The sequence below is a fragment of the Camelus ferus genome, chromosome 3, assembly GCF_009834535.1.
Source record: "Camelus ferus isolate YT-003-E chromosome 3, BCGSAC_Cfer_1.0, whole genome shotgun sequence".
Taxonomy (NCBI): Eukaryota; Metazoa; Chordata; class Mammalia; order Artiodactyla; family Camelidae; genus Camelus; species Camelus ferus.
Window position 1 is genome coordinate 12,555,008 of NC_045698.1, and position 14,660 is coordinate 12,569,667.

General features: G+C 39.7%; 1 protein-coding gene across 1 annotated transcript in view; it reads left to right on the forward strand.

Moving 5' to 3' along the window:
• BASP1 (brain abundant membrane attached signal protein 1) overlaps positions 1-12,342 on the forward strand; it is a 52,556-nt gene extending 40,214 nt beyond the window's left edge. Inside the window, exon 2 of the mRNA XM_032470344.1 lies at positions 10,775-12,342. Coding sequence (XP_032326235.1) covers positions 10,784-11,455 — 672 coding nt within the window. The 5' untranslated portion in view covers positions 10,775-10,783 and the 3' untranslated portion in view covers positions 11,456-12,342. The remainder of the gene's footprint in view (positions 1-10,774) is intronic.
• Positions 12,343-14,660: the final 2,318 nt, after the last annotated feature.

Consider the following 14,660-nt stretch of genomic DNA (forward strand, 5'->3'; position numbering starts at 1 on the left):
TCTTTGAGCCTGAGTCATTATAAACCCAATGTGTCTGGTGATGTTTGTCTGCAGACGCAACTTATGAGTCAGTTCTAACTTTGTATGTATGGATTTTCTTGTATATAAACCTGTTGAACCTTGGCAGCCCTGAATTTGCAGAATGACACAGTTAATGTGCTACGGCCACAGATTTAACTTTGTCAAGAAACATTGATTCATTCTCATGATGTGATCAAAACAAGAAATAATCTCCTTTTGATTCTGTTTCCGTTTTATAATCAGAAGATAATGTATCTGCTTCGCAGATGGAAGCAGAATGAAAAAGAGACTCTTTCTTGTCTTGATCTCACAGTGAAGCAGCAATCAAACCAGAAATAATGCTCCAGTCTCTGACACACGCTGCTGCATATTCATGTTGGGTTTTGCTATAGGCTTGGAGTCATCTTTTTCTTCGTATTCTGTTTGATATCATCCTTAAGAACTTTATTCTTCTGGTTCTAGATGAAATGGTTAATTAATCCAAATTTGTGTTTTCAAAATAGAAACGTGGCACTAGATGGGACCTTTGTATGATTCAAACTGTCCTATACAGAAAGTACCTAGATATTAGCGCAGAGATAGAAGATATAAGAATAGCACGTGAAGTCATAATAAAGTAACTTTCAGATCATATGGAGAAATTCTCTATCATTTCCTTGTTTTGTTTTATACACCAGTAAATGTATGCCAGTGATTTTCATTGTCACAGAATTATGTTGCTGTTCATTGACAGAGTAACAAAAATGTAGAAATATGCTAATGAGAAATGGAATTGGGAGATGCCTTGGAATACGTACTATTGCGGGAAGAATACAGTGCTTGTAATGCCCTTGGTTTTTGGATAGTTAATGCCTGGAAACTGTCATGATACAAGATTGCATTTTCTGAAGAGGGTCAGTGCTCTAACTGGGGCTTGCCTTTTTCATCTGAAGGTGTGGGCAACACTTAACTAATGGCTATCACCAGCAAAGTGCTACCTCAGTGAAGCTTCTTCCATCACAAATGGTGATCATTTGCATGTCAAAACATGGAAAATTCAGTAGATGGGCTGAGAAAAACCTTAACCTTTAATTACCAATAATCTTGCTCACCAGCAGGATGCAGGATGGTTCTTGAAGCTCTTTGGATGACCCAGCTCTCTAGTGGAACTTTTCTCGGATGCCTGATGGCATGCTGTTACTCAGATCTGCCTTAAAGGACTGAGATTTTAAAGTTGGTGGTGACAATTATTGTTTCACCTACTCAAAACTCCTTTTGATCCAGTATTCTTCTTTCTCCCTCACCTACACCCAACCAGACTATTCAGTAAAGGCTAGTCTTTCAAGGACTAAAGAAAGGAAACAGCAAGTGATAGCTCCTAGACCCCTCATGTTTTACTGAAAAGCCATGTAAGAACGACTTCCAATAACGGCTAAAATAGCGATTAAATTCCACCCTGGTGGGTAGAGTTATGTCAACGTTGGCAATTGTCTTGACCAAAACCAAAGGGACATACAGGCAGAGGGGCCGAGCTGTGTGTTTTCACTTGGTAGCCAGAAGCTTTGAGAACCTCAGTCGCTGGAAGGGCAGAACTGTCTTCTATAGAGACAACTGAGGACCAAGTCAGCTTAAAGGCTCCACTCATCACAGTCTGCCAATCGGCTCCTTTCTTAGCACCGAGGACAGGGAAGCTATCCCAATGGGCTTCCCGATTCATGGTAACTTTGCTTTACCTTTAGTGTGGAATGAAGTCAGGGTTTAAACCCTCTTCCACTAGGTATTTCTTGCCTGTGAAGGTGCCCTACTGGAAAGGGTATGGGATGAAATATTTGGCTTCAGTTTCTATAAGATAAAAATTCAGAAAAAGATTGGATCCAGTGGAGGAGTAGATACTCGGAAGCAGTAATAGGGAGAATTTTTCTCTTTCTCCTGACTCTCTCCCTCTCTCTTTTATGTCTGGGTGATGCATCTTACTGTTTTCAGAGCCACCATGACCTCATGCTGATAGTCCCAAAGCAAAGCTGTTGGTATTAAAAACCTATAACTGGCTGGGAACTCTTTCCCAACCTATGATAAACTCCAAACAAAATCTTCTAACATGTTGCATTTTGATAGCACAGTAAAAATGGTGCTATGTCCTAGTTTTGTTCCGTGTCTCTTTCCATTACATTGGGTATAGAAATGAATTACCCCTTGATTTTGAAAATATGCGATTCATGAGAACATTCTTAGATACAACTGTTTAATTAAGAGAATCCACAAAAACATATGGACCTTCATAAACAAGTGAATTATTTTTTTTCCCCCTTAGACGAACCATTCCATATTTCTGGGCTCAATTCAAAACCAAACAAACAAAAAATGGTTCCTCCCAAAGCAAGTGGTATAATCAGTTGGTGGTACTAGTGCTTGCTTTCTGTTCACCTCTTCAGACTTGTTGAAGGAATGAAAAGAGAATGAGTCCGTGGCTAAAACCCTCAACTTTGGCAAAAATGTAGACCATTTTTGTATTGGACAATCATTGTAACATTGGTACATTATTAATCATGGTAACATTTATCAAGATTTATTAATCATGGTAACATTTATTCTGACTCAGGGATTTAATCCACTTTCTTCATAAAATTCAAGATACTTTATCATGTTTTTTGCATAAGCAGATTACTCTAGATGTAAATGAAACTGCCCCACATATTTTAAACATCCTTTGAGACCTTTGGGTGAGGGAGGAGTCCATAGTCAGGAATTTTAGAATTTGAGAATTTTAAGATTTATTGAGGAAGAAGTGAGTCTAGCCACTACTAAGATAATTTTTCTCACCGGTAGCAAGTGGGTGAAAGCTGGTTTCTGACAGACAAAATATACTTTGTCGGGAGGCCACACATGACTAAGTGCTTGGTGTTAATGTCCTATGAAACAGCACGGTCTTGCCTTAGAAAGAAGGCAAGTCTTCCATTTGCACCAAATGTGTGTTCCTAAAGGATTTGCAAACACTGTTCCCAATGTTAACTAATTCTGGATGAGGTGGTAGAGATGGTGTGGCAAGAAAATCATTCCTCTGTTGTGCCAGTTTGTTGTATAAGTGTTTTTTATCTATAGGAAACAGACTAATTAGTTTTAGATTACAAAATATTGAATTTATAAATTTAAATGGTTCTCACGTGATACAGGGTGGGAAAAGGTAAACCTTGGGGGTTAAGTTTCAGCATGAATTTTAAAGAGACACAAACACTCAGACCATAGCATTGATCATAGGACATTTTTCTCACATACCCCTTTTTGTTTAGTGCCAAGAAGGACCCATAAAATATATCTATCCATCTATATATGTATGTGTATGTAATTTTTTTTTTTTCAGAAGGGGAATAAACTTCAAATATCTTTTACTGAAAGGGAAATTTGAGACCCAGAGCAGGAGGTGACTTGCTCAGAATTTTATAACAAATTATTGGGGTGGGAGGGTATAGCTCAGTGGTAGAGTATGTGTTTAGCATGCACAAGGTCTTGGGTTCAATCCCCAGTACTTCTGTTAAAAAATAATAAAAATAAATATACCTAATCCCCATTTTTTTCCAAAAAAAAAAAAATTATTGACAGCTGGGACCAGCACTCAGTGTGTTTGCTATTTTTAGCAAACGTCATACTAAGTGAGTGCTAGGTGGCTTGTTTTTGACATGAGCCTTAAAGAAAAGATTAATAATTTAATTTTTTCCTAAATGACATTTTGTCCTTTGCCTGTCTACCTTTATTTTCTCAAAATTTCAATTCAGTAGGCTATGCTGGTTAGATTGGTTTATATTACGGTCAGAAAAAAACAGGTAAGTGCCTATTAGGAAAGTTTTGGATGAGTCGATCATCTTAGAATTTGCAAGAATTGTGGTTGTTTAATGAAATCCCATGATAATTCAGTTTACACAGAAGTGGTTCTGCCCAGTGTGTCCTGGGATTGTGTGTGCAGAATAAACACATCTTAGACGATTTGAATGGCTAAAGAACACCTTCTGGCTTCACTGGCAGGCTTCCTGCAGCCATAGGAACAAAGAATTGAAACCGCTTAGTACAGGTGATTATCTCTGTTAGACTATCTTTGTTACAAAAAAGCATTTCAAATTATTTCTTGTCCTTAATCCCTCAAAGAATTTTTTTTAGGTTTGCTATAGTGGTAATATATAGGATCAAGTTTTTCTTTTTCCTTTATAGATATATATTAGTCAACTTGGTGGTTGAACATTAGCTTGTAAACAGAATTTCCTTTTACAAGAAAAGAAATCCTTGTTAGCTCCAAGACTCAACAAAATCCTTCAAAGATTTGCTTTGGGGAAGGAATTAAAACCTAATATTTAGGCCATATATTACTTTACTTCATGTACTTAATTCTGAGTACAAAAGAATACTCACCTTACTTAGCCTACCCAGCTAGGAAGTTCCTCTGTTACGTGCCTTGAAGACGTTAGAGAAACACACCATTAGAAGTTTTGTGAAAGTTCTTAAATATAGACCGTCATTAGCAAAAGTCATCCGCTGCCAATAAACAAAGAAAAGTGTCAGAAGTGAATGTGTCATGTAAGCTAACAACCATGCTATGCAGTCAGCCTCAAGAGGTGGTGGGTGGATCAGTCACCTGGATGCTGCCTCCTTCTGAGTCCCTGATGGATGTGCCAGCAAATGGCTGGCTGGACCACCACCCGCTAACTTTCACAGCTTCTCTCCTGTTTTCCCACGTCCCATCCGTGGTGGCTCTGATCACCTAGCAGTGCTAGATTGTCACTTTCCTCTCTTCACTCAAAAGCAGAACTTTAAGTCTCCTGGACTATTTGTTTATAGCCAAGTGGGGTTAGTTAACTAGAGCGAGGCTCGGTTTTTGTAAGATGGGGAAATGAGTCACAAGACAGCTGTGGGAGGTTTAAAACTGTTGGGGGGAGGGTATAGCTCAGTAGGTAGAGTGCGTGCCTAGCATGCATGAGGCCCTGGGTTCAATCCCCAGTACCCCCATTAAAAAAATAAATAAGTAAACCTAATTACTTCCCCCTCCAAGAAAACCAACCAAACCAAAAAGAAAAAAGGAAAAAAAAAACCCAAAACAAAACACTGTTTGTTAGTACCTTAAAAATATGAAATGCTTTGGTACTTTATAATAAAGAAAATTTTGATCTGTGGAAAAAAAAAATAGGGGGTGGCATTTGACTGCTACCTTTCCTCCTAAACATCTTATGTTTAGCTTCTTAACAAAGGTAAGGTGTAGCTCAAGTGTTTTGCTTTCACATGTATGTCAGTAAGTGAGTTTTAACCGAAGAATTTGGATCCTCTTTTCATCCTTGTGACTGAAGAGGAGATTTTTTTTCTCTCTCGTTTCCTTGAACCAAGTGATGAAGAGGTAGTGAAACGATGAAATGATATTTCTTTTATGATCACTCTGGCATCAGCTCAGATTGGCAGGAAGGAGGTTTGATGACTAATCTATAAGTTTTACTTCTATCTGGAAAATGATTTCTTGGTATAATAGACTGTTTATATCTTAAAAAGACTCATAACCTGGAGAATTTTAAGTACATAAAAGTTTCAAGTTAAAGAATTTTGACTTAATTTTAATTTTAAACTTAATTTTAATATGAGCAGTATGGTGATGATGTGGCGACAGCAGATAACCATACAAACTTCCTTTCCACATGTACCCAGTCTGCAGGAACATACATGGAACACACACCCCGAAAATCTCCTTGATGACATTTGAAAATATTTTTAAATTTAAATTTCTTAAATTTTTTATTTTGGGGGAGGTAATTAGGTTTATTTATTTATTTGTTTGTTTCTACTATTATTTTTTTTTCAATGAAGGTACTGGGGAATTGAACCTGGGACCTCATGCATTCTAAGCATGTGCTCTACCACTTGAGCTATATATACCCCCCCCCGAAAATATTTTTAAAATACCTGAATTCCAGGGCTTCTAGTTCCTGATTCTAGAACTTGTGTGTGGAACCTATGTCCTCCTGGTCTCTTGGGGTTTGCAAGCACAGAACTATCTAAGAATTGCAAAATTAAATGGTGGGGAAAGGAACCAACATTTATTGCAGGCCCATGAAATGCCAGGCGTTGTACTGATGCCTCATGTTAAATTTCCCTAAGATTGATGTTTCTTATCGGACAGGAAATGAAAGGACAGTGAAGTTAAGTAACTTGCCGCAGGATTCTGGGCAGGTGAGCTGTGGAGATGGAACTCAGAACAACATCTCACCAGTCTTCCGTGATGCAGTGTGCAGCGTCTCTGTGAAATAATTCCTGTCCAACATTTTCCAGATTAAACTCAGTGAAGCTCCTCTTTCTCTGCTGCTGTTGGTCATTAGTTGTTTCCTATGCCAACTTGAAGCCATCAGTCTGTAGTGTTGGCCCTTGTAACATAGTATTCTCTTGTAATTTGAAAGGAAAACTCCTGACTTTGCTTTCCTTTGAGATTAGTGTGTGTGTGTGTGTGTGTGTGTTTATATATATTTTTGTTGAAGTATAGTCCATTTACAATGTTGTGTTAATTTCTAGTGTACAGCACAATGCTTCAGTCATATATGAATATATGTGTATTTGTTTTCATATTCTTTTTCACCATAAGTTATTACAAGATGTTGAATATAGTTTCCTGTGCTATACAGTAGAAACTTATTTATCTATTTTATATATATTAGTTAGTGTCTGCAAGTCTCAAACTCCCAATTTATCCCTTCCCACCCCCTTCCCCACTGCTAACAATAAGTTTGTTTTCTATGTCTGTAAGTCTGTTTCTGTTTTGTAAATAAATTTGTTTGTCCTTTTTTTTTTTAAGATTCCACGTATAAGTGATATCATATGGTATTTTTCTTTCTGACTGATCTCACTTAGAATGACAATCTCCAGATCCATCCATGTTGCTGCAAATGGCATCATTTTATTCTTCTTTATGGCTGATTAGTATTCCATTGTATAAATATACTACAGCTTCTTTATCCAGTCACCAGTGGACATTTAGGTTGTTTGCGTATCTTGGCTATTGTATACAGTGCTGCTAGGAACATTAGGGTGCAAGTGTCTTTTTTGAATAAAGGTTCCCTCTGTATATCCCACTCCTTTGAGATGTTTTAACTAATAAATCAACTTTAGTGTTTGATTATCATATCAACACATAGAGCTTAGTTCGGTGCATCAGCCTGAGTCTGAGTTTTTTGCTGTGCCACTCAATGGCTGGTGAATGTCCCAAATGTGGAGAAATGCAGAGGTAGTCTTGGCCCTTTCATTGTAGCTTCAATTTGGGTTTAAGTACCTTCCAGCGTGGATGACTAGTTGCTGTGTGTGTATGTGTGTTTGTTTGACTGCTTTTTTATTTTTAACTTAGAAGTTCCAACTTCTGACTTTCTACACCAACTGATTTCTTTCAAAATTAAAAGTAATAGAAATGAGTGGCATAATTAAACTAATGAATATTAGTTTATAAATATTAATATAATTAAATAAATAATAAATAAATAAATACGCCCAGCACTCTCCTTATTTCTTAAGGATCTTGATACAAAGCTCTTCTGGCAAATGGGCTGATAAAATGTTTAGGGGCAGAGGGTACCTGAAATTCTGAATTTCATCCTTATCTTGTCTACATCTTGAGTTTTGAGTCACCCCAGATCTGCACCAACCGTGTGACCCAGAGTGAGTACCATTCTTGAGAGGAGAGCTCTGCCTATTTGCTGGCTTCTTGGTGGAATTCCCTTTGACCCCCTGGCTGGGGCCCTCCTGCCTTACCTAGTTTTGTCAGATGGACTTGGCCTTTTGCCTGTGGTACTGGCCCAGCTAGTTAGAATTTCCATGTGGGTAAAAAGGAGGATGCTCATGACATACTTACTACCTCATGGTACTGTTGAGAAGATTAAATAAAATGGCTTAGTAACGTGTTTGGGATTAGGGTTGTGCTGGACCCCAGGAAACAGTTAATAGATTTTAAGTTGTAATTTTAATTTACCCCCTAGTTGTAAGGCAAGGTTTTCACCCAGAACGTCTTGGGAAATAACCAGACTACCAGAGTTCTGGTGGATTCTTTAAGCTTCCCTCTGATATCTCACTATATCTAACAGAAGAAAATTAGCAAAAAGTAGCTGTGTTTATTAACTTTGTGTTCAAAAAACAAACAGGAATGGAGAGACACTTTTTTAGAATTTGATTCTGTAGATTCATTTCCTACCCAGAGACGAATCGCAGCTGGACTTAAAACAAAGAATAGGAAGTGGCCCTAACTGTGTTTCAGAAAACCAATTTTAGTAATGTAGATTTTAGGTTTGTAAACCAACATGACTTTAAGCCTCTGGGGATAGCTGTATAGAATTTCATGCTGTATGGGGTCAGAAAGGGGCACTCGTGTTAAGTACATATCCACACTACATTTATACTTTGTCTTCTCTTTTGTAGTTTCTAAGTTGGTATATGGGTTTCTATTATAGAATTGGGAGAAGATCCTAAAGGCAGACCTGTCGCAGCTCTAACTTGATGTCCCAAAATATCTTCAACTATCAGAGCTGTTACTTTGACATGCACCGTTCACGCATGCTGGGTAATTCAGAATTCAGTGAAAGAGTTGTAAACTATCATTTAAACTTCTGCTCCAGTGTATTCATATTTTTACTTATTGCTTTGTGACTGCTTATGGGATAAAAGTACATTTAATTGTATTTTTACCATTTATGTTTGTTCCCACTTCTGAGAGAGAATAACCAAAAATTAAGTCACACAGAGCCCACTGGACGTCCAAAGTGGGTTATGACCAAAAGCTACTCCGTTTTTAAAAAGATACGTGTAAGAGAAATTCTTTCTTTGGTAACATAATAAAGGCTTTCCTTGAGAATTGGAACTGTATTTTAGTCACCTTTTGATGTATTGCTTTTTTTTCTTCCCCAACAATTCAAGTTACTGCAGATGGGAAATTCACATGCAGAGTGGTGAGACAGATTTTGACTGACGAATAGCACTTTGCTAACCAACACCCGGCTTTTAAATGAGATAAATGTAGGTTATTCACTGTCATGAATCGTGATTCCAAGGAATGGAATGAATAAGCAGCAAATTTTCTGTTTTAAATGGATAATACCTTAAAAAAAAAATACTGGTTAAAGAGTACATTATAATTTTGCCTGGAGACAGCCCTGACCTGGAATGGAACCAGGAGGTCTCATATGTACACCTGTACACTTGGGGCACAGGGCAAGGCGCTCTCTCTCTTTCTTTCTCACTCCACTGGACTTCTTATTTGTGAGGACTGAAGAGGATACTGGCATGTGATTTCTGTCATATGCTTCATCAAGGAAAGGCAACCGGTTTTCCTCTAAAGAGCAACATTTCAGTAGTTTCTCACTGATCTCTGATGTCGTAAAAATGCACTTGAGGAAAAAGAAACGCAGTACTTGTTTAGCTCCGGCAACGGTTCTGCACTGAATCTGTTATTTATAAATTTATAATTGATTGATTAGGATTAATGCTTTGGTGCCAGGGGAGAGCAATTCAAGATTCAAATACATTCACGGGTTTTTATACCAGACTTAGTGTCAGCCTCTGGGAAGTTGGAGACTTAACTTTGAGTGAAAAAGGCTCTTAATGACCATTGAAGTTGTGTATCTCTTTTGAATTCTCATCAGGAAAGTGATAATGAAAGATGTTTTTAATTACCATGGAGCTATTTTTTAAAATCCCAAAATACCTTGAAAGCAATGAATAGAAGTTGGACATAACTAACAAACTAAATGTAATTGGCAACACCATGCTTTTCATTTCTTGGGCGATAGTCTCCTTTAACTGGTCCTACTTAATAATGAGATAGACCAAATCCTCTTTGCTTTTGGTCTTTGGAGGCATGTGTGCATATATGAACATATTTGAATAATGGAGTTTGAAGTGTGAGATTGTTTTCTTGAAATTTGTGATTTGTGTGATTTTCCAGCTGGGCCATTTCTCTGGAAAGTATTTTAAAATTATGAAGCCTTTTACTCACTACAATATAGACTTAAAATGGCTGTGCCTGTCATCTTGTACACAAGTGCTCAACATTTGGGGCTTGAGTTGGACATTGGAAAGCAGAAAAAACAAATACTGCTCTGATGTTTGTGAGTAACAAGCTTACTCTTTTAATTACCGATTCTTTGATCTCAGCTTAATAGGTCCTCTGCTGGCTGCGATTAGACCTTTTATAACTGAGTGTTTGACTTTATGATACACTTTTTTTTTATATGTTTAATTGTGGCAAAGTACATGTAGCCTAAGACTTCCCATGTTAACCATTTTCAAGTGTACAGTTCAGGAGCATCCTTCCTGAACTCTTCACTTTGTAAACAGAAGCCTCTTCAGTTTTTATACTCCATAGACATCTTTGTCCGTTGGCGCGCTGTAACAGATTACCACCGACCGAGTGCTTATAAACAACAGAAATTGATTTCTCCCAGTTCTGCAGGATGGAACATCCTAGATTAAAGTGCAGGCAGATCTGGTGTCTGGTGGGGACCTGCTTTGTGGTCGTGGACGGCTGGGTCCTGGCTGCGTCCTCATATGGGAAGGGGACCAGGGAGCTGAGCGGTGGGGTCTTTTCTGGGAGGGCACTTATCCCATCAGCCGGGGCTCCACCTGCTGCCCTGGTCACCTCCCCAAGGCCCACCTCCTCCTGCCATCACACTGGCGGGTAGGATTTCGACCTATGGGTTTAGTAGGACGCGCACATTCCGTCCGGAGCCACAAGTAACTCTTTTCTCGTTGTGTGTTGTTTCCCGTTGTGTTACAGAACTCCGAGATGGGAGGCAAACTGAGCAAGAAGAAGAAGGGGTACAATGTGAATGATGAGAAGGCCAAGGACAAGGACAAGAAGGCCGAAGGAGCTGGGACAGAAGAGGAGGGAACCCCCAAGGAGAACGAGACCCAGGCGGCGGCGGAGACCCCGGAGGTGAAGGAGGGCAAGGACGAGAAGCCCGAGAAGGATGCCCAGGACGCGGCCACCAAGCCCGAAGACAAAGAAGGCGAGAAAGACACAGAGGCAGCCAAGGAAGACGCCCCGAAGGCAGAGCCTGAGCAGACGGAGGGAGGCGAGGGGAAGCCGGAGCCCCCGAAGGATGCCGAGCAGGAGCCGGCGGCCGCCTCGGGCCCCGCTGCGGGCGGCGACGCCCCCAAGGCTTCGGAGGCCGAGGAGCCTGCCGCCCCCGCCAAGGATGACAAGGGCAAGGAGGGAGGGGAACCCACAAAGACTGAGGCTCCCGCCGCTCCTGCCGCGCAGGAGACGAAAAGTGACGGGGCCCCAGCTTCAGACTCAAAACCCAGCAGCACTGAGGCTGCCCCATCCTCCAAGGAGACCCCCGCAGCCACGGAAGCACCCAGTTCCACGCCCAAGGCCCAGGCCCCCGCAGACGAGGTTAAACCGGCCGAGGCGCCGGCAGCTAATTCGGATCAAACCGTAGCAGTCAAAGAGTAACACGGACAGCCTATGGAAAAAAAGAATACCGTCTAACAGCAACCTGTCTCTCTGTCTCTCTCTCTCTCTCTGTCTCTCTCTCTCCTATACTAACTTGTTTCAAATTGGAAGTAATGAGATGTATTGCCCAAGAAAAAGGATGATGTCCCATCGAGGGAGGGAGGGGGTGGGGAGAATCCAAATAGTATTTTTGTGGGGAAATATCTAATATACCTTCAGTCAACTCTGCCAGTCAGTTCTGGATTTTCAAGCTCAATGTCTGAAAGTAAAGTACATCTTTTGTACCTGAACCGCTGTTCCATGCACTCTGCCACTAAGATCCCAACATCCTGCCTTCTGCAAGGGGAGTCGGAGTGTTCGATTCTGCCCGCAGGGCCTGTGCCAAGGCAATCAGATCTTTATGAGAGCAGTATTTTCTGTGTTTTCTTTTTAATTTACAGCCTTTCTTATTTTGGTATTTTTTTAATGTCGTGAATGAATGCCAACTTTCAGACAGCCCACTTAGCCTGTCCACATGTATCTCAAGGCCAAGACTCCATTCTTCCTCCCCAGGTATTTTTGGGAGTAACAAACATTCTCTCATCCTACTTAGCCTCCCTAGATTTTCTCATGACGAGTTAATGCATGTCCGTGGTTGGGTGCACCTGTAGTTCTGTTTATTGGTCAGTGGAAATGAAAAAAAAAAAAAAAAGTCTGCGTTCATTGCAGTTCCAGTTTCTCTTCCATTCCGTGTCACAGACACCACCACACCACTCATTGGAAAATGGAAAAAAAATAAAAATAAAAATAAAAATAAAAAAACAAAAAAAAAGTACAATGGATGCATTGAAATTATATGTAATTGTATAAATGGTGCAACAGTAATAAAGTTAAACAATTAAAATGAAGTCACAAAGACTCCTGGTTTTCTTTTACCACCACCGCCCTGCCCCGCGCCCCCACCTCCCCAGTAATTACTGACAGACAGAACTTATGTATTGGGCGTTTTCATGAATATATTTGGACAGACATATAAAGCAGGAGCCTCAACCTTATCTGTTTCAAAAAATTAGCTCATCGGTGTCAGTAAATCTTAGAAGAATCGAAACTAAAAACTTACTATGTCTATGATGTACCCCATAAAAATGGGGTTGTGATGAATTTACTTAAAAGTCACAAATATTTTGAATAAAATACATTGGAAGACAGACAATAAACGGAGTTGATCACGAAGGGCTGGAGAGAAGAGAACTCCAAGATCTTAAAAGAAACATGCCACGTACGTCAGTTGTGAAACCACTGAAGATGGTTTTGTTTTATCTGTTTATCATTGTTGTGAGAGAGCCAGGCAAGGGGCCCTGAGTGTTGAGCAGTATGCTGGAGGGCAGTGACTTTAATCCTGTTCAGGTTTAGCATGAACGACTTGTATGGCTTTTAAGCTACATTTAAACTGCGGGGCTTCCCTGCTCTACTTACAAGACGGTTAGGGCAAAGCCCCGTCTGAAATATTTAATAGTTTGTGTACGTGCCTGATGGCAGATTTATAGGATGGATAGGTATGTAGCAACAGCTGTGATGTCACCTCATCCCTTGAAATCTTCCCCAGAGCTGAAACAGTGCTCCTCCGTTTGCTCAAGTTCCGTAGATGGGGAGGGGTTGGAGGTTGGGGGTCAGGAGCGGCTTTCGGAGCAGCCAGCCATGTGCATCTGTTCTGTAATGTAAGATGAGTTGCTTCAACTCTCTTGATGTTGATTTGGGTCTTTTCCAATTGGATATTAGCCACCAAATCTCCAACATAAAATACTTAAAAAAGAATTGAACCCTAGCCACCCCAAAATTCCTCATGATTCTCAGTTAAGTGGAAGTTTTTTTTTTTTTTTTTTTTTTGCAGGGATAGGGGGGTTGGATTGGATGGTAATTACCCAGAGTAAAATACAATTTCATACTCTAACCTAGAAAATTTTCTGCAGAATTTGTGAAGGGCTAGTATACATGAATTAATTCCCAAAGGGACATGAGCGATATGGTGGATGAGGATGACCCTATTCGGTTCAAATGCGTTATGAAATAAAAAAGAAGAAAAAAGTACTCCAATTATCTTCTCAGTAGCCTAGTGTGGACCATACCTAAGGTGTCGCCAGTGGATGAAATGGGAGAAGAAAACAGTGAAACTGAATATTAGGCAAATAGACTTGTTGGGGTTAATTCATATCTATGTTCAACTTTAGGCACTTTTGGTTCTTGTTTCTATAGTGAAATAAATGTGAAATTAATGCTTGGAAGCACAACAAACAAGATATATGTAAACACATTAACCACCAAGCAACTGTTTTAGGTAAGAAAAAACAGCAGAGGAATGTCCAAATTATTGTGGGTGTGTCCTAGCTTATATAAAATAGCTCGGGGGTGGGTTGGTAGCGGTGGTGGGGAAAGAACAGATTCTCTGAACCATGGAGGGCATTTAAATGGTTACTAATATTAAATACCACGCTTTTCTTGCAGATAGATGTGCTTGATGGAAGCAATATGTTATAAATTCACTGTTCATCCCCTTCTTTTAATAAAAAAAAATTTCACTAGGCTTTTTGGTGATTAGAATACTCAAATCAGCCTCCTGGTGTAGCGTTAATCACTATAAATTTGCCATTTAGGGCTAAGTGAAACTAAGTGGACGTTTTTCTTCATTTATTTACATTTAAAGTTGTTGCCTGGGAGAATTAAAATCTGAGCTATTTTTCTCTTTTCTAACTCTAGTAGGTGTTCAAGCAATCTAAAAGTATCAGAAATGTGATCCCCTAAATATGTATTTATTTATTTGAAACATTTTTCCTTAGATTTGTTTTGGGGGGGGTAATTAAGTTTATTTCTTTATTTATTTTAATGGAGATACTGGGGATTGAACCCAGGACCTTGTGCATGCTAAGCATGCACTCTATCCCTGAGCTATACCAGGCCCCTCACCCAAAATATTTAAATCAGAATTTTAACCTAACCATGGCTCATAACACTTAATTTTACCACGCTAAGAAAAACTTCTTTGAAATTGTGTAATCAGCAGCAAGTGTCTTCTATGTGGGAGTGACTGGCTCAGCCAGGAAGGAACAATGTTGGCATCCATTTTAATTTTGGATTAACCTAGATTGCTCCCTCCTCAAGAAGGATCTTAAAGGGAAGGTAACACACAGACTTGTGCTTAGCAGGCAAGTTGTTTGGGGACTCACCACAC